General features: G+C 60.1%; 1 protein-coding gene across 1 annotated transcript in view; it reads left to right on the top strand.

Annotated features, from left to right (window-relative positions):
• SULT4A1 (sulfotransferase family 4A member 1) overlaps positions 1-18915 on the top strand; it is a 32481-nt gene that overhangs the window by 2067 nt on the left and 11499 nt on the right. Inside the window, exons 2-4 of the mRNA XM_039236802.1 lie at positions 14320-14450; positions 15638-15718; positions 16219-16345. Of these exons, the coding sequence (XP_039092733.1) occupies positions 14320-14450; positions 15638-15718; positions 16219-16345 (339 nt within the window). The remainder of the gene's footprint in view (positions 1-14319; positions 14451-15637; positions 15719-16218; positions 16346-18915) is intronic.

The following is an 18915-nucleotide window of genomic DNA, read 5'->3' as shown; positions in this document are numbered from 1 at the left end:
GACGTTTGCTCCCCCCACCCCACCGTTCATGAAGTTTGTTACATGACATGATCAAGGGGGTGAAAAACTGGCCCCCAAAGTGTGCTGTAAAGATTTTCTGTCAGCCAGAGGAAAGGGCTCTGGAAGTCCTGGCCAGTGGCCTCTGGTAGCAGGAAGGTCTGGTCCCAGCAGGCCATTGCCCTGGGGCAAGTTTGAGCCTTGGTTTCCCCTGCCCTGAAATCTGCAGCCAAACTTTTGGGCAGTCGCTGGGGGTGGCCCCGGCGCTGGGGTCCTGGAGGCCATTACCTTGAGCACAGGCCGGTCGCGGCTTTGGATGAAGCTGGAATGCCTTAGGAAGAGGTGAGTGCTCCCCGCCCACCTTTGGAGCTGTGGTTTTGCAGGAGCGGGGAGACCCCCTTACCATCTTGATGGGAAGCTTGAGGAAGGGGGGAAGGGAGGAAGGGCGTGAGCGCCCCTCCCAGTGCCGCATGCCTGGTGAGTGTGAGGAAGGGTCGTGTAATTGACACGGGTCTTTACTCACCAGCACCTGATACCCAAGATGCTTTTCCAGGTGCTCGGGCTGCTGCCTGCCCTCAGCGAGCGCACCTGCGGCTGGGGGACAGGTGGCTACAGGGTGGTTGGTGCCAGGCTTGGGGCAAGTAGCTGGGACTAGTGGAGGCCCCTGAGAGAAACCACAGGGCCCCTTGGGTTTCCAGTGACCAAGTCTGGGAGATCGTAATGAACTTGCAATTGGGCGGGACTGGAAGGGCTTGTAGAGACCTTGTCCCCCCTCCCGCTGATGCAGAACAGGGGTTCACGGGGCCGGGGATTTCTGGGAGTAATTAGATCCTGGTTTCCCCTTGGCGCTCCACTACGCTCTGGGAACCTTTCTGTGTTTCTGACATTTTAGCGCAGGTGGCATGTTAGGACTGTGCCGCCCAGGTCAGCAGCCTGTAGCCACACGTGGCTTTTTAGATTCAGTGAGTTGAAAGGGCACAAAAGCAGGAACTGGGTTCCTTAGCAGCCCTTGTCACATCTCGGGCTCAGTAGCCACAGTAGCTTGTGGCTGTCATCCTGGGCTGCACGGGGCTCAGACACTGCCATTGTCGCCGGGAGCTTCTGGGGTAGCACCTGTTCACCCGTGGTCCAGGGCCTGGGATCGCGCTGTGCCTTCCGCGGAGGACTGTGCTCTGGATCTCCGTCCGTGTTTATAAGCCTTCATTCTCACAGCCCCTCTTTGATGTCAAGTGTGACATCTGACTGTCAGTGGAAGCGTGTCGTGACTGTGAGCCGGTTCGACGGCGGGCACTGCTGTTCATTCTGCCAACTCTGGTCCCTGAAGTCACGGAGCGTCTGCCCTGGGAAGTGCTGCTTGGCTGGAGCCCAAGAAAAATGGGGGGATTGGACCTGATGGATTCATTTGACTCTTAAATCTCAAGACAAAGGGGGGTAAGGGGGCTGTGGGGAGATCCTCAGGTCCCAGGCCAGGGGATGACTCTTCTATATACGCGCATGCCACCATGCCTAGGAAAGGCGGATTGGGGAGTGCTGTGAATGCGGGGACACTCTTCTCGAGGAGCTGGTGGTGACAGTGGGAAGCCAGGCTCCGGATGCTGAGAGCTGAGTGACAGGACAGGGTAGTTATTCTCAAGACCAGGTCATGGACCCTGGAAGGAGGATCCCTGGAGGACTGCATGGAGGAGGTGGCCTTATGTGGGACCTGGATGTGAAGCTGGGTGGGATTACCAATGACAGCTACAGTCCCCCTGTCAGCGTCTTTGGAGTCTCAGAACAGTCTTGTGTTCTTGTGATTGTTTCTTTTTGTAGATGGATAGAGGCCCAGGGAGGGGGAAAGGAAGGGAGAGGTTGGACCCGGCATTGAGGGTTTGGGTTTTACTTGTAGACAACAGACATGAACAAGCCCCGGAAGAGTTGGGGAGAGATCATGGGGATGGGAACTCACATTTGGCTGCACCTGTTCTGTGCCAGGTGCCTCCCAGGTGCTCCCATGTGGCGTCTCATTTCCGGTTCCCGCGGCCTGGGGAAGGGGCTGTTCAGCGGCCCAGTGCTTACACCAGGAAGCGGGGTACAAAGTGTTGAGGGACCTGCCCCCCACCTCGCTCTCACATTTGTTCTGAGACCGGCGTGCACGCTGTCCCTTTCAGCGACACCGCACAGTGGGGCTAGTGCTGTTCAGCACAGGGGTTAAGTTACCCGCCTTCCAGAAGGGAGGGCAGAGGTTTGAGGAGCGAAACATGGTTTCATTCAGAGGGAGCTGTGGGGTTCCTCCTCCTTGTCCCCCCTTCTCTTTCTCTCCTCCCCCTGCTCCTTCCCTTTGCTTTTTTTTTTTTAAATTGTTTTTAATGTTTATTCTTGAGAGAAAGAGTGAGACCGAGTACGAGTGGGGGAGGGGCAGAGAGAGGGAGAATCAGAAGCAGGCTCCAGGCTCTGAGCTGTCAGTGCAGAGCCTGACGTGGGGCCCGAACTCATGAACCACGAGATCATGACCTGAGCTGAAGTTGGACCCTTAACTGACTGACCACCCAGGCGCCCCTCCCAGGCGCCCCTCCCTTAGCTGTTATGCCAGGGTCTGCACACAGTCAAGAGGGCTTGGGGTCGGGGAGGATGGCGGCATGTCCAGGTTCCTGGGCTGCCAAGGGGAACCTCTCCCCTCCTCGCCACTTGGCCTTGGAAGAGAAAGCCTGAAGAGCCGCTCTCAGGGTTCTGGAGAGAGAAGGGAGGCGGGGCCTCGGGAGGAGCGTCTTTCTGACTCCAGTGGAAAGGGAAGGGATTCCCGCTGCCCTCCCTGAGCTCCAGGGTCTCATCCTGATGCCTCATTTCTCATTCATCCTCGACAGTGACGACTTCTCCTGCCCCTCCCCCCACACGCACTTGGTTATTGGTGTCCGTTTATTTGTCCTCTCCCTGCCCCCGCTGATGGGGAACAGGGGCTCCTGGGGCCTGGGGGCTTCAACACTCTACTGCTGAGAGTGTTATGGGACACTGGACTGCACCCAGTAAGCTCCAGAGCTGTCTGCCCCTCTCTGCACCTGCTACGTTCTCGGGATCCTTCCTCTCATGCCTGGAGTGTTGCACGGCCCCCCGCTCAGTTCACCTTTTACTCTGCAGCTAAAGTGACCTCTTAGAAACAACTCTGACCTCGGTCACTCCCTCATTAGACCTCTTCACTGGCCCTTCTTGGCCCTCCAGCATCATTACAGTCCGTAGTCTGTCCTGTAATCATCCAGATTCACCTGTTCTCTGTCCTTACTTGCCAGCCTCCGGGAACTGTCAGAACATGCCCGGTTCCTCCCTCTCTCTGGCGTGCTCTTCCTCCCCCCCCCCTCCCCGATTACCTGATGAGGACTTCTCATCTTCAAGATGCCACTCCTCCACCAAGTGAGGGACTAACCATCCTTCCCAGGTCCCCTTCATCGCATTGTTCAGAACTCTAGATGTGTCACCCCGTTGTCCTGTGGTACATCGTTTCCGACGAACGGTCAGTTACAGTTCTTTGTTCCTTTGTGGAATGGGTCTTTTTTATTTAAAATTTTTTTTTTTTAATTTTCCTGAGTGCCTTCAGGATTTTCTCTTTATCTTTGATTTTCAGCACTTGGAGTATGATGTGCCCGGGCATGTAGTTTTGGGGCTGGTGGAGGTGGATACTGGCTCTGCTTGGGCTCTCTGAGCTTCTCTGATCTGTTTGTTTCCTTTCGTTATTTTGGAAGAATTCTCCACCATGGTCTCCTAGATACTCTGTCCCGTTCTCTCTCTTTCTCCTTCTGATTCCAGTTACATACGTGCCAGATTGATATTGTCTTACTGCTCTTTAATATTGTGTTGATTACCTCTCTGTGTGCTTCAGCTTGGGAAATTTCCGTTGAGCATTCTTCAGGTTAACGGACTTCTTCAGCTGTGTCAGATCTGCAAAGTCAGGTCTGCGAGCACTCAGAAGCATCATACAGTACAGTTCTGTTCCTGTGTTTCCATTTTTCCTCTAGTGTTTCCACTTCCAGTTTCCATCTCGCTGCCAAAATACCCTATCTGTTCAAGCATGCTGACCACCTTTTCCATGACGTCCTTTAACATATTAGTCAGACTTATTTTAAAATTTCTGATTCTATTGATTATTTTGTCTCTTGACACGAGACAACTCTTTTTCCTTGCCTTTTTTTTTTTTTTAAATTTATTTCTGAGAGAGAGAGAGAGCATGAGCAGGGGAGGGTCAGAGAGAGAGAGGGAGACACAGAATCTGAAGCATTCCTTGCCTTTTTTGATGAGTAGTACTTCTTTTTTTTTTAAACATAATTTATTGTTGACTTGGTTTCCATACAGAGTAGTACTTTTTTGATTGAATGTTGTATGTAGTCTACTGAGTTTGGAGATGAAGGTCAGTGGTGTTTCTGCTTGGAAATGGGCCTGCCTTTTTCTGCCAGGCCATGAGTGTTGGGGGGCAGTCGGCCTGGTGTGCGCCGGGCCGTGTCTGGGCTCTGTTGTTGCTATGGTCCCTTGGATGACCGCTGGCTTTAGTTCTGTAGCATCACCTTGTCCTTAACACGGGGGCTGAGTTTCCAAAGGGTCTTTCCTCACTGTCCCCGGCCCACTTTCACCTTTGGTCGGAGCCTCGGAAGGGTCTGCCCGTACATCCGTGTCCCTCCCCCCGGGATAGACTGTTGTTACTTGCGGCTCTGATTTACTGGCTCAGAGAGGAAAGGTGTCGGGGGGAGATGCTCTTTTGTCTGGTCCAGCTGCACCTTAGCGCTTTAGCCTTAGGCCTTTCTGAGCTCCTGGGTTTTGGGGGGAGGGCTCTCCCAGTGATCCTGCACCCCCACCCCCACCCCAGGGCGTCCGACTCTGCCTTGATGGTCGATCTTGTACAGGAAAATTTTACATCTCTCTCCCAGCATTTAGGGGCCTCTGACAGAGGCCAGGAATGGTTTCTGCCCCTCCCCAGGGCAGCTCTCACGCATTCTAAAGCCATATTGGTTCTTCACCAGGGCCCTTGGGGCAGCTTCTGCCTCCAGCGTCTGAAAGCATTTTTCCCACAGACGGAAAAGGATCCCGGCAGGGGTTTCCCTTTGCCTGCAGCCCCAGCACTGAGGAACTGTCTCCAGCCTGCCACCCTGGTCTTTCATTCTTTTTTCTTTCTTTCTTTCTTTCTTTTTTTTTTTAGTGTTTATTTTTGAGAGAGAGAGAGAGCAAGCATGAGTCGAGGAGGGGCAGAGAGAGAAGGAGACATAGAATCTGAAGAAGGCTCCAGGCTCTGAGTTGTCAGCACAGAGCCCGATGCAGGGCCCGAACCGTGAACCGCGAGATCAGGACCTGAGCTGTACTCAGGTGCTCTACCGACTGAGCCCTCAAAGCCCTCCCCCTCCACCCCCCTCCCCCCCCGGTCTAGGGAAGTGGGAGCCTCCCCAGGACATGCTGTATGGGTTCCAGGAGTTTTCCGGAAGCTAAGTAAATTCCTTCCGCTTGAAGGGCAGAACTCCGCCCCCGCCGCCCCGGCTTTGTGTGTGTTCTGTGGTGCACAGGTAGCTCTCGTGCGGGCCGGCTCAGCCGGGAGTGAGCCAGGTTCCCCTGGGCCCCCGCCCCACAGTGGCCAGGCACCCGACTGGGTGATGACTGTGTTTGTCTTTCTCAAGCCCAGAGCGGACCAGGAGGTGGCAGCATGTCCGGTGTCTGTGTCCGGTGTCTGCTGTCCTCCTTCCCTGGGAAGGGGCTCCGTTTGCAGGTACCGAACGGAGGCCCAGGGAGAGGTTGGCCCAGGTCTGCTGTCAGGGGAGCCTGGCTCTGGCTGGGTCAATCCCCCGGGGGCGTGTGTTGGGTAGGTTGCCTCCTCCACCACCGCGGTCAGTCCCACGGTCAGCACTGTGGATGCCTTTGGCTGCCAGGTGATGGTATATAGTCCACATGGGTGGTCTTCACTTTGCAGGGGAGGAGACAGACCGAGAGGGGCTCATGCTAGCTCAGCTTCGAGTGTCAGGCAGTGGCCAAGCCGGGATTTCAGACATGGCCTCTAGGGGCCAGTGCCCGTGTGGCCTTGCCTTTGCTTGGCTAGCCTCTCCCGTGGGGGTTGGGAGGTGAGGCCAGCCTGTGAGTGAGGCTGCCTGGGTCCTGCAGAGCCTGAAGCAAGGGCTGGAGTGGAGGGGTGGGGTGAGGGGGCCGCAGGCGGTGAGGGGAGGAGGTACTCTGAGGAGCGGTACCCTGGTGGGTGCGGGGGCTCTGCGTGCCGGGGCCTCCAGAGATGGTGTGGCTGTGGCTCGGCCCCTCCCCACCTCGGCTGAGTGAGAAGCAGGCCCACGCGTGGAGTCCGCTCGGGCTGCAGGTGACGTCGAGGGTGGCTGAGGCGGGTGGCCTGGGTAACGACAGGGTCCTGCTGTTTCAGGCGGAGGCGATGCGCTCTGTTTCGCAGGGGCTGTTGGGAGGAGCGAATGTGCTGCTGGGCCCGTGGCGCCGTGCTTGGGCCTCGTGCTCTGCGAGCCCTTGTGTTCTTTGTCCCCTCTCCCGTGTCAGCCCCACCTGGAACGTTCTGTGTAAGAGACCGTCTGGACTCAGTGCCTTAGAACAAGGAGCATCACTGTGGCTCAGTGTCTGTTGTCATGGATCTTGGCCAGAGCCGCCCAGGTGTCTGCGGGTCAACAGGAGGCTGAGGCTGGGTGGGGCCGGGCAGCCCCGGTCTCTTCCCCTCATCCAGGGAACATCCCTCTCTGGCGATGGAGGAAGCGCAGAAGGGCAGCGGAAGCATTCAGAGGTCTGTGGCTTTGCCTCCCCGCCTCGGCCGTGCGTGTCTCCTGATTGTGCCCAGCCCAGCGTCCCAGAGACAGGTGCTGCCTTCTCGCTGGGGTCCGTGAAACCACGTGGCACGGAGCTTGGGGTGGGGGGGGCCGGGGCCCGGGGAGAGCGGGGCTCCCTGCCGTCCGCCACAGCCTCCCTGCAGCTCGCCGGCCTGGCCTGGCCTTAGGCCCCTGTGTCAGATGCTGCTTTCTAAGGGAGCCTCCCCTGACTTTCCTGGGCCCTCGGGGGCGATGGGGCCCCTCTCCGGGGAGGAGCCGCTCACTCTGCCCGGTGGGCCCGCAGCCTCTGGGCAGGGACTGTGTGCGGGGGCCCCGCGTGTGTGTCAGCATCTGTGCGCCCAGGAACCCAAGAGCTCGAGGCCCAGGAGAGTTTCCTGCTTGGAGCCTCGGGGCTGGAGGTGTGCTGGCCGTGGCAGGGCCCCAGCTCATGGGGGCCTCGTCAGACAGGGGCTGTGGCGGCACGGTTGTCGGGGGTGGGGACACTTGACCCTGTTCAGTGGGAAGAGGGGGTGCCGCTCGGCCACCCGGTCTGTTCCCTGCCGTGTCCAGCAGGGACTCAGTGCCACCCTTTTTCCCACTGCCTCAGCCCTGGTCCATCCCAGCCATGCTGGGTCTGGGGTCCGAGCCGTAGCCTGCGAGTGAGAACATGTGGCTCGAGGCCTTGGTTTTGCTGCTTTCTTGGTGGGTAACCCTCGGTGTGTGTGTGGGGTGTGTGTGTGTATGTGTGGGGTATGTGTGTATGTGTGTATGTGTGGGGTGTGGTGTGTGTGCTGTGTGGTGTGTGTGTGTGTGTGGTGTGTATGGTGTGTGTGTGGTGTGTATATGTGTGGTGTGTGTATGGTGTGTGTGGTGTGTGTGTGCTGTGTGTATGTGTGGGTGTGTATGGTGTGTATGTAGTGTGTGTGTGCTGTGTGTATGTGTGGGGTGTGTATGGTGTGTGTGTGTGTGTGTGTGTGTGTGCTGTGTGTATGTGCTGTGTGTGTGGTGTGTGTGTGTGGTGTGTATGTGTGGTGTGTGTGTGGTGTGTGTGTGTGGTGTGTGTATGTGGTGTGTGTATATGTGTGGTGTGAGTGTGTGGTCTGTATATGTGTGGTAGGTGTGTATGTGTGGTGTGTATGTGTGGTATGTGTATGTGGCGTGTGTTGTGAGTATGTGGCGTGTGTTGTGTGTATGTGGCATGTGTTGTGTGTATGTGGCGTGTGTGGTGTACATGGTGTGTGTGCTGTGTGTGTGTGTGTATGTGTGGTGTGTGTGTATGTGTGGTGTGTGTGTGTGGTGTGTGTATGTGTGCTGCTGGTGAGGAAGCTCTCAGGGTCTGGGCCCCTGGTCCTGTGGCCGTGGCCGTGACCTTGGGCAGTTCATGTCTGTGCTGGCTCTTCATGTGTGTGGTGTGATGACAGAAGCCATTGAGGGGCTTATGAGAATGGACTGAGGACGTGGCTGAGTTGCTGTGATGGTCCCCAGGACACAGAGCACTGTCCTCGCTGTCACGGAGGTGGCTGCTGGGCGCCCGTGTGAGCCACTGCGGGCTTCTTGCCTCGGTTCCCCTCCCGTGGGCAGCTGTGGGACTGGCCTGCACCTGTCCGTGGCACCGTGTCCTCCTGCGTGTTGTGGTGGCCTCCTGAGAGCCAATGGGGCGTATGTGAACCCTCCCAGGATGGGGACAGTGCTTTCCAGGTGGCGGGGGGCCTTGGACGCTCGGCTTCTGCTGCTCCTGGACGGGCCCCACTGCAGCACGTTGACGCCTGTGACTCCAGAACGCCCGGGGCGTGTTCGATGGAGGGGGCGGGTGGAACACACACACTCTGCTCTCTTCGTCCTGTGACCTCGCTGTGTGACGATCAAGGAGTAGACACGGGGCAGACCGTGGACCAAGGAGCAGACCTGGGACTGCAGGTGCCCACAGATTCCCCGTGATCGGACGCTGTGGTTGAGTGTCACTGACCCCGAGAGCCTGGGTGCCAGCAGCGGGAGGGCCACAGGAGCACAAACCAGTTCCAGCCGCAGCGCTCGGGCTGCGGGCTGCACTCCTCAGAGGGTGGCAGCCACGGCGGGGGGATAGACAGCGGGGGGCCGTTGCAGAGACACGTTTCTTTGGGGAACTTGGTCGGGGAGTGGATTTGGGGATGCCGAGCACAGCGTAGGCTGGGATTTGGTGCCATATTGGAAACGGGGGTCACGTGGAAGCCACGCCTTGGAATGGAGGCTCCCCGCCCCTCCCCTGCTCGGCTCCCGGCAGGCAGGTGGTCCCCTGGGACAGAGAGGGGAGGCATCTCCCCTGGAGACACTGACCCTACAGATGACCTGGAAATATCTGCATGAGCTCTGCCGTCTGAGCCCCCGGCCGGGGCTGCTGCCACAGACGCAAGATGCCCCATCAGAGGCCCTGCCCCCCACAGACGGCTGCTTCTGGATCATTCTTAACCACCGATGGACTTGAGCTCACTGGTTCTTCAAGTCTACAAAACGAAGGGCAGAGACCTGCAAAAACAAAGCAAAAAGCAGAAAAAGGAGCTTGGGTGGATCGAAGGCAACGTACAGAGCAGTAGAAAACCTAAAACAATAGAGCGCCACCCGCACTCGTGACCCTCCAGAGCCACCTCGGAGAGCAGAGACAGGTGAGCCTTCCCAGAAGAAAGCCACAGCACCAGGAAGGAACAAGGACTGATCAGGAGGGGACTCTTAGGAAGCTGAACTTTTGAAAACTCAGTTGTGAGGTTTGGATGGTCAAGCAGAGGAGGTATCCTGGGAAGAAGAAGAAGAAAAATTTTTACAAAATGATGGTAAATAGGAGCAAAAAATAGAAGAAAATTAGAAGATCTCCAGGGCGCCTGGGTGGCTCAGTCAGGTAAGCATCCGACTCTTGATTTTGGCTCAGGTCGTGATCTCATGATTTGAGGGGGGTTCAAGCCCCATGTTGGGCTCCATGCTGACAGCTCAGAGCCTGCTTGGAATTCTTTCTCTCAGCCCCTCCCCTGCTCACTCCATCTCTCAAAATAAATAAACTTAAGCAAAAAAAGGAAGATCTCAGAGTTCTAGAAAGAGAACAGAGTGTGGAAGAGAGAAGGTTGTGGAAACCAGGCTGTCTGGAGCTAGAGAGCCGCTGACTGATGCGATGAACAAGCAGGCTGGAGCCCCTGTGAGGCCTCAGCAGAGAAGGAGAAGGCCTCAGTCTCCAGCGGCAAAACGGCCATGTTCAAAGGCGAGGGAGCAGGGAACTCCGCGTTCTCACCGCGCTGTTGCACTTCTGGGGCAAATGCTCTCTGGCCTGGATTCTGTGCGCAGCCATGCTTCGGGTCATGAGCAAGGTGGACGCGGATGCTTGTCCTGCTCGGTCCCCCACTCAGGCAGCAGCTGCTTTGTGGGAGGACCCCAACAAGGGCACGCGGGTAAGGGCAAGGTGCATCCGGCCCGAGGAGACACAGGACGGCTGTGCAGAGCGGAGGGGCTGGCGGAATCAGCACAATGGAGAGCGGAGAGCGTCCCCAAGGGCTTGCTGCCGAGCCTGGGAAGAATGGCTAATGGCTGCATTGAAAAAGAAGCAAGCAAAGGAAGGCAGTGATTTACTCTGGGAAGATCAAAGTCTTGTGTAAGAAAGTTAAGTGTAATCGCTGTGCGCTGAGTTCACTCAGTTAAACTGCAGGTGAGACCAGAAATCGTGCTGAAGCTACATGGAAGGACGGAAGCTTGTTGTGAGTGAACTTGGCCAGGTCCTGTCTTTGTTAGTTGAAAATCAGACCCTGGAAGGCACACAGATCGTGAGAGAACTATCTAAGCACATTAGACATTTGAGGGTAAGAGAAGAACCAACCGAGGGTTTGCTCGGAGTGGGGTTGGGGCGGGGAGGCTGGGATTTTCCAGAACCAGTATGCATCTGACCTTAGGAAATGGTAAAAGCGAAGATAAAAGAAAGCCATGGTGGTTTGGGGCCCCGTCCCGATTGGCTCTCACCCTAGAGTGCTGGTTCCTTCTGTCCTCAGAGTTTGGGTGGGGATTTTGATAGGCCCCACCCCCTGCATTGTGCCAGTGGGCCCTCAACCCTGGGGAGTTCGCCCAGAATGCCAGCGGCGTCCTCAGGGTCTGGTCCCAGAGGCCCGGCGTCAGAACGCACCGCCCTGGGAGCCGTGAGGCGGCTGGGATCAGCAGAAGCGCTTCTGGAAAGGTTCGCATCCAGCTGACTTGAAAATGGAGCCGTGGGAAAGCGCGTGGCGTGCGTTACCCCCCAGGAAGGCCGCGCTGCCCGGCCGGCCCTCCCCGGTGTGCGGCTGCAAGCCTGGCTCCCCTCTGGCTCCCCTTGGATTTGCTGGCCGTCAGCTGCTCCTGCTGCAGGGCTCCTCCCGTGCTCGCCTCCCCCACAGGCCCCAGACCACGAGGATGGGGGTGCTGAGGTCTCCCCCCACCCCCAAATCCGCACTGATCCATCCTGGCCCGAGCGGAGCAGCGCCTCCGCCCCGGGTCCCTGCAGGCCACAGGCTGGGCTTCAGCAGGGCCGGCTTCTCTGCCCCCATGCCGGCTGGGTGTGCTTGGAGGTGATGGGGGCCGGTGGGGGCTCGCACCCCTTCCCGGCTCAGTGACCTTGGACTAGTAGCCTCAACTCTGAGAGTCTGTGGCCTTGTTGGTGCAGGAGTCAGCTGTAGTTGTGGCCCAGGGCGTGGCTTTGACAAGAGGGGCCTGACAGTGTGTGTCCCTTGTTGGGATGAGGGTGGCCGGGGTCGGCAGGAGGCTGTGCCGCGTCCTCGCGCGTGAGCGGCCCTGGTGAGCACAGCCAGGAGCGCGGAGACATGTTTGTTCGTGTTGCGGTCCCCTGGCCCTGAGCAGGTTTCGGGGGTTCCTGGCAGAGGAGGACGGAGGCAGCGTGACGCAGTGTGGCTACAGCTGGACAAGGGCAGTGCTGACGTCCTGATTTGAGCCCAGCGAGGCCTGTGTTGGCCTTCTGACCCCAGAGCTGTGGGACAGTAGCTGTCGTTTGAAGCCACGGCAGCCATAAAAGCTAACACGTAACTAAGACGCGTTCTCTGTTCTCAGGAGACCCCCAGTCACACCCCGGGCACCAGGTGCAGTAGGGTGAGAGGAGCAGGGTGCTGCGGGGCTGGGGGAGGGGCGCTGTGAGGCTGGGGGAGGGGCGCTGCAGGGCTTGGGGGAGGGCCACAGATGAGACAGGGGTGTCCGAGAAGGCTTCTGGGACCAGTGGCCCAAACAAAGATCATGTCCAGGCTGGTCAGGCAGAAGGGCAGCCTGTTGAAGTGGGGGCCACGGGAGGGGGAGGGCAGTTCTGGGGGAGACTGAAGGCCTGGCCACAGCCCAGAGTGCGCGGAAGGGTGCATAGAGAGGAGAAGGGCCACGGTGGGGGGGGAGGCTGCTCCCTGGGAGTGGAGAGCCGCGGGTACACGGCGGGTGCAGGGGTCACTGCAGTCATGGCGGCCAGGAAGGTGGGTGGAGGGAGCTGGCTGGGCTCGTGCTGACATCCGGGCGCCCCCAGGGTGGTGGGACCTAGGGCGGTGGCGGTGGACATGGATGGGAGAGGCATGCGGGGCACTGGTGGCTGGCCCAGACCCTCCTGGACGGCACAGCGTTCGCTGTTCGCTAAGGGGCTCAGAGGGGTGTCTGGAAACAGGTGTGGCCGGTCAGTGTCGCTGTTGCCGTCCTCTCCAGCTGGTGCTTCCTGTGATCATTCTGTCACCTCTTGCCAGCTGGCTTCTGGCGCCAGAGAGGCCAGGGGCTGCTCGTGCCCGCATCCTATGTAACAGGAGGCGCGCAGCGGGCCCCCCTGTAGCCTGTGCTGAGGATCAGGAAAGGTCAGGCCGCGTTGCGTGGCCGGGAAGTGGATGTGGAGGGGTCCCTGGGGACAGGCCAGCGGGGAGGCAGATGCAGGGCCTCCCTGGGCTCTGAGGAGGCCAGTCTTCCAGCTTCGGTATTTACCGGAGGCACCGATGGCGCTTTGGGGACTGATTTGTCACTGTTAACATGCAGAGACCGTCTGTCTGGGTCGCTGCCTGTGGGGGCGCTAAGAATCGGTCCCGAAGAGGTCACTGGGAGAGGCCTGTTTGGGGACTCTGCCCACACTCTGATTTCTAAGGGCGTGGACTCCCAGGTGCAGGTGCCCTGGGCTGTCGGGTAAACGGGCCTCACCAGGAGGAGTGGGGTGGATGCCACACACTGGCTGGGTGACCCGGGGGAACAGTGTGGCCTCAGGATCCTCATCTGTAAGTGGGGGTCGATGGTCCCTACCTTTCAGGTTGGTGGGAGGATCCTGTGGGTGAAGAGGCAAAGTTATTTCTGTTTGAATTTAAAAAGCCACCACACTGTTTTCTTCAGTGCCTTTGCTCCAAAGCTGCTTCCTCTGGGAAGTCTTCCTTGATCAAGATGTCCTCTTCTGGTTACTCAGCAGCCAGTGTTTGTCTGTCCTTTCAGAAGATATGAATTAAGCACGGCTGTGTGCCAGCCCTCACCTGGGTCTTCGCGCTGGGGGGCTGGGAGCGCATAAAGGAATGGCCAGACTGTCCCGGGCTGTGGCTGTGGCTTGGCGTGGGGACCATGTGGCGGGTCAGGGAGTCCTCATGCCCAAAGGACCTGCGGGAGGGAGGAAGGCGCGCAGGCAGGCCCCTGCAGATGCAGACAGGGGGCTGGGCCTGGCACGCTCCGAGCCGGCGGGAGGCAGGTAGGAGCTCGGTGGATGGAGGGCGAGGGGGTCAGGAGCCGGGTGGAGGCAGGGGGCGCAGAGTGCTGCGGGCGGGCCTGCGGGCCGTGGGGAAGACTTTGCCTGAGGGCCTGGGTGGCCGGGTGGGCGCGCCGACATGGTGTCCGGGCAGGAATGAATGCTCTCAGGCAGGAATGAATGCTCTGGTTCTGCTTTGTTGAGCAGTGGGCGGGCGGAGCGGAGAGCCCTGGGGGCCCTGGCACTGCCACCTGGGGCGGAAGGGCCAGCTCTTCGCTCACCTTGGTGGCAGAACCCCAGGGCCGCCGAGGCCCTGAGCAAGGGGCATTGGCGGGCTGGCCGTTTGCCGCGGGGACAGACTGTCCCGGGGAGGCGATGGGCGGTGGGTGTTCTGAGTGGACAGACGGGTGTAGGGGTGCGTGTGAGGAGACGGCAGGAGGCCCTTTGGGGGGGGCAGGCAGGGGTGTGAGGCGGTGTTGGCGTCAGTCAGAATTTCAGGGTCGGGAGAGGAGGAATGAGCACCAGGTCAATATAAGGACCGAGGTCTCGAGGAGAGGCACCGGCCACTGTGTCTGTTTCTTCTGAGAGGTCAAGTGGGTAGTGCTGGGATAGCCCCGGGCTCACCGGGGACCCGGAACTGAGCCTGAGCAGTGCGCGGTCCACACACAGGCCAGAGGAGGGAGGCACCAGGAGCCACCCCTCTCCCAGGGTGAGTCCATCCTTGCTGGCGCTCTTGGTCACGTATCCTGCCTGTTCCTGGGCGTCCAGCTCACCAGGGCTATGCCTTTGGTGGCCACTGTGTGGTCTCGGGTAGCAGGTGCAGCCTGGGGGGTGGTGGCTGGCCCCTGGGCTTCCTCTGAGCATTGCCCCCTGGGGCCTCCCTCCCTCCAGGCACGAGCTTGCTGCAGGAGGTGGTCTACCTGGTGAGCCAGGGGGCTGACCCGGACGAGATCGGCTTGATGAACATTGACGAGCAGCTCCCCGTCCTGGAGTACCCGCAGCCGGGCCTGGACATCATCAAGGTACTTCCAGGCCAGCGTGCCCAGGCCCAGGGCTCTCTGGGGACCCCGAGTGACACTTGACCCTGAGGGGCCCAGGGGCCCCTATGTGGAGGGAGAGCAGACAGCCAGGACAGATAGGCCCGAGCCCCTGGCAGTGACGGAGAGAGAGGGGCAGTGGGTGACATGGGGGACTTCGGGGGAGAAAGGGGACTTCCCACTGTGGCGCACGCCATCTGTCGGGGGAGCGGAGAGGGATGCATTTGCACGCCGTATTTGGCACCTGGAATGTACTAAACATCCCAAAGTGCTGTCCGTCCTAGTGCTCAGATGTAGCTGCAAGTTTTCCCTCTCTTCCTATCACTGTCACTGCTTAGCCCAGGCCACCTTTCCCGTGCGGACCGCCCATCCGTTCTCCCTCTCGCTGAGCTTCCTGAAGCACAGCTCTGAGAGTGCACCCCGGCCCCCCTTTCTCTGCTCTTGGAGGAAAGTCCAGAGTCCTGTGTGAGGCAGTGTCTGCCTGCGCCCCAGCCTCGTGTTCGCTCAGCTGCAGCGGGGCGTCTGCACTCCAGCACGTGGCCACACAGGTCCAACTGGTGCCGACTCCTCCGTGGAGCCCTTCAGTAGCGCAGTACCGGGCGCCCAACACCCGTGGGGCACTGCCCTTGACCCTGGAGTGGCGCCGAGAACAAAACAGACTATGCTGTCATGACCCTCAGAGAACTTGCAATTCTAGCGCGGGAGACCAGTGGGGGGAAGGGCAGGAGGCCGGGGTTCCGGGGTTCAGTGCTGTGTAGGGCACGAGGTGGGACAGGACACAGGATGGCAGCCCTCCGTGGGGGACGGCCAAGCAAGGTCCCGAAAGAGGAGGCGCGCGGGCGCGCTGGGATGGGCACACGTTCCGGGAGCGCAGGAAGGCCGATGCTGATGTGACAGATCCGGCAGGTGCCCCTGGGCACCTCGGCCCCGGCTTCCTCTCTGCCCTCCACAGCCCGGGCAGCCCCTCTGAGCAGAGCCCCGTGCCCGTGGTAGCTTGGCTCACGCTGTGGGTGCCCGAGGACAGGGGCCTCATGGTGTCCAGTCTGGAGGGTGGCCAGATGTCGGGGGAGGGGTCTGTCGGGGGCACCGTTGGTCCTGACCGTCAGAACCGGCCCTGAGGTGGGCGAGTGGCCGCGTGTCCTCTGAGCGCTTCTCTGTCTGACCGTCTGCAGGAGCTGACGTCTCCCCGCCTCATCAAAAGTCACCTCCCGTACCGCTTCCTGCCCTCCGACCTCCACAACGGTGATTCTAAGGTAACCCTACCGCCCCCACCCCCGGGCGGAGCCCCGATGAGCAGAGGCCGTCCCGCAGGGCTCAGGGTCCCCGTCCTAAGTCCTAGAGGCCCCTGCATGGTGGCGCGGGCTGGAGGCCATCTTTGAGCTAACGTCCCTAGCGTTTTATCCATGCTTCTAATTTAGGCTTTTTCTCATGGTTGAACATGAGCTTGACCGACCTTGGTCCAGCTTCTGCTGGGGTGAGGCCGAGGGTGCACGGCCACGTTCACGGTCTCTGACTTTCCCCGCTTTCTCGGCATGCTCGGCTCACGAGGCTTCTGAGTCTCATCAGCAGTGTCAGGACCAGCCTGTTTCTGTCCCTTTGAAGTCAGGGGGTAGGACATAAACGTGACACATGCCATCGCAGGGAGGAGAGTGCCCTCGGTGGGGGCGGGGCTCACCTGAGAGTTGCGAACCGACAGGGTGTCGTGTGTCGTGGTTCAGAGGCACAGGCCTGAGCCGCCCCCCTCCCGCCACAGGTCATATACATGGCTCGGAACCCCAAGGACCTGGTGGTGTCCTACTACCAGTTCCACCGCTCGCTGCGCACCATGAGCTACCGGGGCACCTTCCAGGAGTTCTGCCGAAGGTTCATGAACGACAAGTGTAAGTGTGTCCGCCTGTGCCATCCGCTGCCCCCTCATCGCCTGCGTCTGCTTGTGCTTTGCCCACCTTGCACGCAGGCCCCCCATAACCACGCAGGCTGGGCCTGCTTCCCCGCCGACGGGCGGAGGAGCAGGGGTGGAGGGGGAGCTCATCAGGGCGGAGCTGGGGTGCGGCGGACTGGGCTCCAGCTCAGAACCCCGTCTCACCCACGTCACTGGGGTTCTGAGAAGCTCCCCGCTAGAAGCATTCCTCTTCCTGCCGGGATATTGAGCTGTGCAAATGGAGGCCCAGAGAGTTCTGCTGTCAGAGACAGAGGCCCGAGTGAGGGCTGTGGCTTTGCGTGGGAGCCCCGTGGGCATTTAGCTGCCCTGGAGGATGGGGCAGGCAGACTTGGGCCCCCAGCCCCCGGCTGTGTGACCCGGGCGGGGCCTGCTTTGGGTGAGGGGCAAACAGTGCTCTGTGTAGAAGCTCGTGTCGGGGGTGGAGGTGAGCAGGGGGCCAACTTTCTGGGGCCCTTCCATATCTCCCCATCTCTCCCCGGGGCAGGAGAAACTGGGCCACGCCCACTGCACGGGGCCCTTGGCTGTGGAGTCGGCAGCCCCTGCTCGAGGTGGCTCTCCTCTTGCCATCTGTGGCCTGTCTGGGGACCCTTCTGGGACCTCGAGCGGGAGTTCAGTGAGGGTTTGCTTCCGGAAGGCTGGAGACGGGCCGTATCAGTACTCCAGTTAAATCTGGGCCCAGACGATTCCATACCCGAGTCTGAGAATACACTTCCTATTTGATTTTCCACCTCATGTCTCAGCGCTCAGCCTCGCCATCCGCTTGTGCAGCCCAGTCGGAGGTTGCACGCTGAGATTATGGGGCAAGGCCAGGGTGAAGTGCACAGGGGAGATCGGGAACCTAGTGCCCCAGATCAATCCCGGGCAGCTGAACTGGAGCTCCCTCCTGAGCCTGTTGGAAGGCTGGCCCCTCATGGGTGCAGCGGAGCCCACGCCGTCCTCAGTGCTGGGAGCCCGGAGCTGCTCTGGATCTGCTCCGGCTCTGCCGGGGGGTGGGCCCAGGGGAGGAGGCCACGGCACCTGGAGTCCGAGAGCAACCCTCTACCCAGCCACTTTCCCCTCCCCCCCCCTCCCCCAGCCTGCCTGCTGTCTGGCTCAGGTCCTTACGGTCTGCCAGGCATTTAGAGTAAGTCGTTACTGTCATTTCCAAACAACGTCCGTAAGTTCCGCTGCCTCTAGACAAGCAGCCACCTGTAGGCAGCCGTGCCCCGCAGCCAGGGGCCCACCAGCTTCCGACTGCCACCTGGTGTCCGCCTTACATTAGCTTCCTGCTCGGGCCAGGCTGGTTAAAAGTTGCCTCAGTACAGTCGTCTCCATGTTTTAAAGGTCACGGCATTGCCCAACGCTGAAGTTCAAGGCCACACACACTCGCTCGATCCCACCAGAGCCTCCCGCCACGTGCACTTAGCTCCCCCGCGTTCTCTGTTCTCGCAGCGTTGGCAGCCAGCGCGCCACGCCCGGGGCCTTGGAGCCTTGCATCCTCCGTTGTCTGAGGTTCTGAAGAATTTGAAGAATAAGCTGCACAAGGAGCAGTGGCTGGGCACCATTTGCTAATAGAGTGAACTTGGAGGGCCCGCTGCCAGAGCCCCACAAGTGTCGTGGGTGCTGTGACTTGTGTGATCAGGGTGGGGGTGGCGGGGGCCGCAGGCCAGGTGCCGGGAGCGTGGAAGCCCTCCTTATGGGCGGGGTCCCTCCCACAGAGGGGCCGGAGCGAGCTGCCTGGACGAGCACATCAGCCTCCAGGAACGGAGGGAACCTGGGGGGCAGAGGCAGAGCGGTGCCCTGGTGGCATTTCCTTCCCGGGGGGGTGGGGGCACATCCTGAGCGGGAAGAGCAGTGTCCCTGCTGGCAAGGTCCGTCGCGTCTCTGCACCTGCTGACTGGGCCTCGGAGAGACCCAGGCACCTGCTGTCCCTGTGATCATCGAGCCTGTGCGAGTGACCGCCGTCCCCATCCCTTCCTGTCCCTGCCACCTGTGTTCGTATATCCTCACGGTCCCCGTGTCACCCCTCCCGTTCAGTCCCCACATCATCCTGCGTGGGCATCGCTTGGCTGTTTTGCGAGTTTTCTCACGCAGCCCCTCGGAATGACAGGGGTTTTCTTACCCTCTCTGTTCACGGCTGCTGTGTCCCCGGGCTCGGGCCACCTGGACTGGGTGCCAGCTCGGGCTCTGACCTGGGAGGCGGGTTCTCCTCTCGGGGCCCCCGAGCCTGTGGGTGAGTCGGCCCTCTCTCCCTTTCGTGGACTCCACTTTGTCGTCTCAGGCGGGAAGGCCAGCCTGCTGTGTCCAGGGCACGTGGATGTGCCCGGCTGGCCGTGGGAGGCGTGCCGGGGCCCCAGGCCGAGCAGCTGGACCTCTGCGGTGAGGAGAGCGGGGCCCTAGCGGCCGGGATGTAACCTAACAAGGCCTTTTGGCTGAATCCATGTTCGGTTTGTCCTGTCATCTCTGCCTCTCCCCCCACCGCTGCCAGAGCCCCTGCAGGGTGGGGTCCGGTGGGCCCGAAGAGGGCCG

Source organism: Hyaena hyaena, unplaced genomic scaffold (genome assembly GCF_003009895.1).
Source record: "Hyaena hyaena isolate Hyena2069 unplaced genomic scaffold, ASM300989v1 scaffold_4, whole genome shotgun sequence".
In the NCBI taxonomy this organism is placed as follows: domain Eukaryota; kingdom Metazoa; phylum Chordata; class Mammalia; order Carnivora; family Hyaenidae; genus Hyaena; species Hyaena hyaena.
The sequence above is the reverse complement of the archived record's forward strand: the minus strand, read 5'-3'. Positions and strand labels throughout refer to the sequence as shown.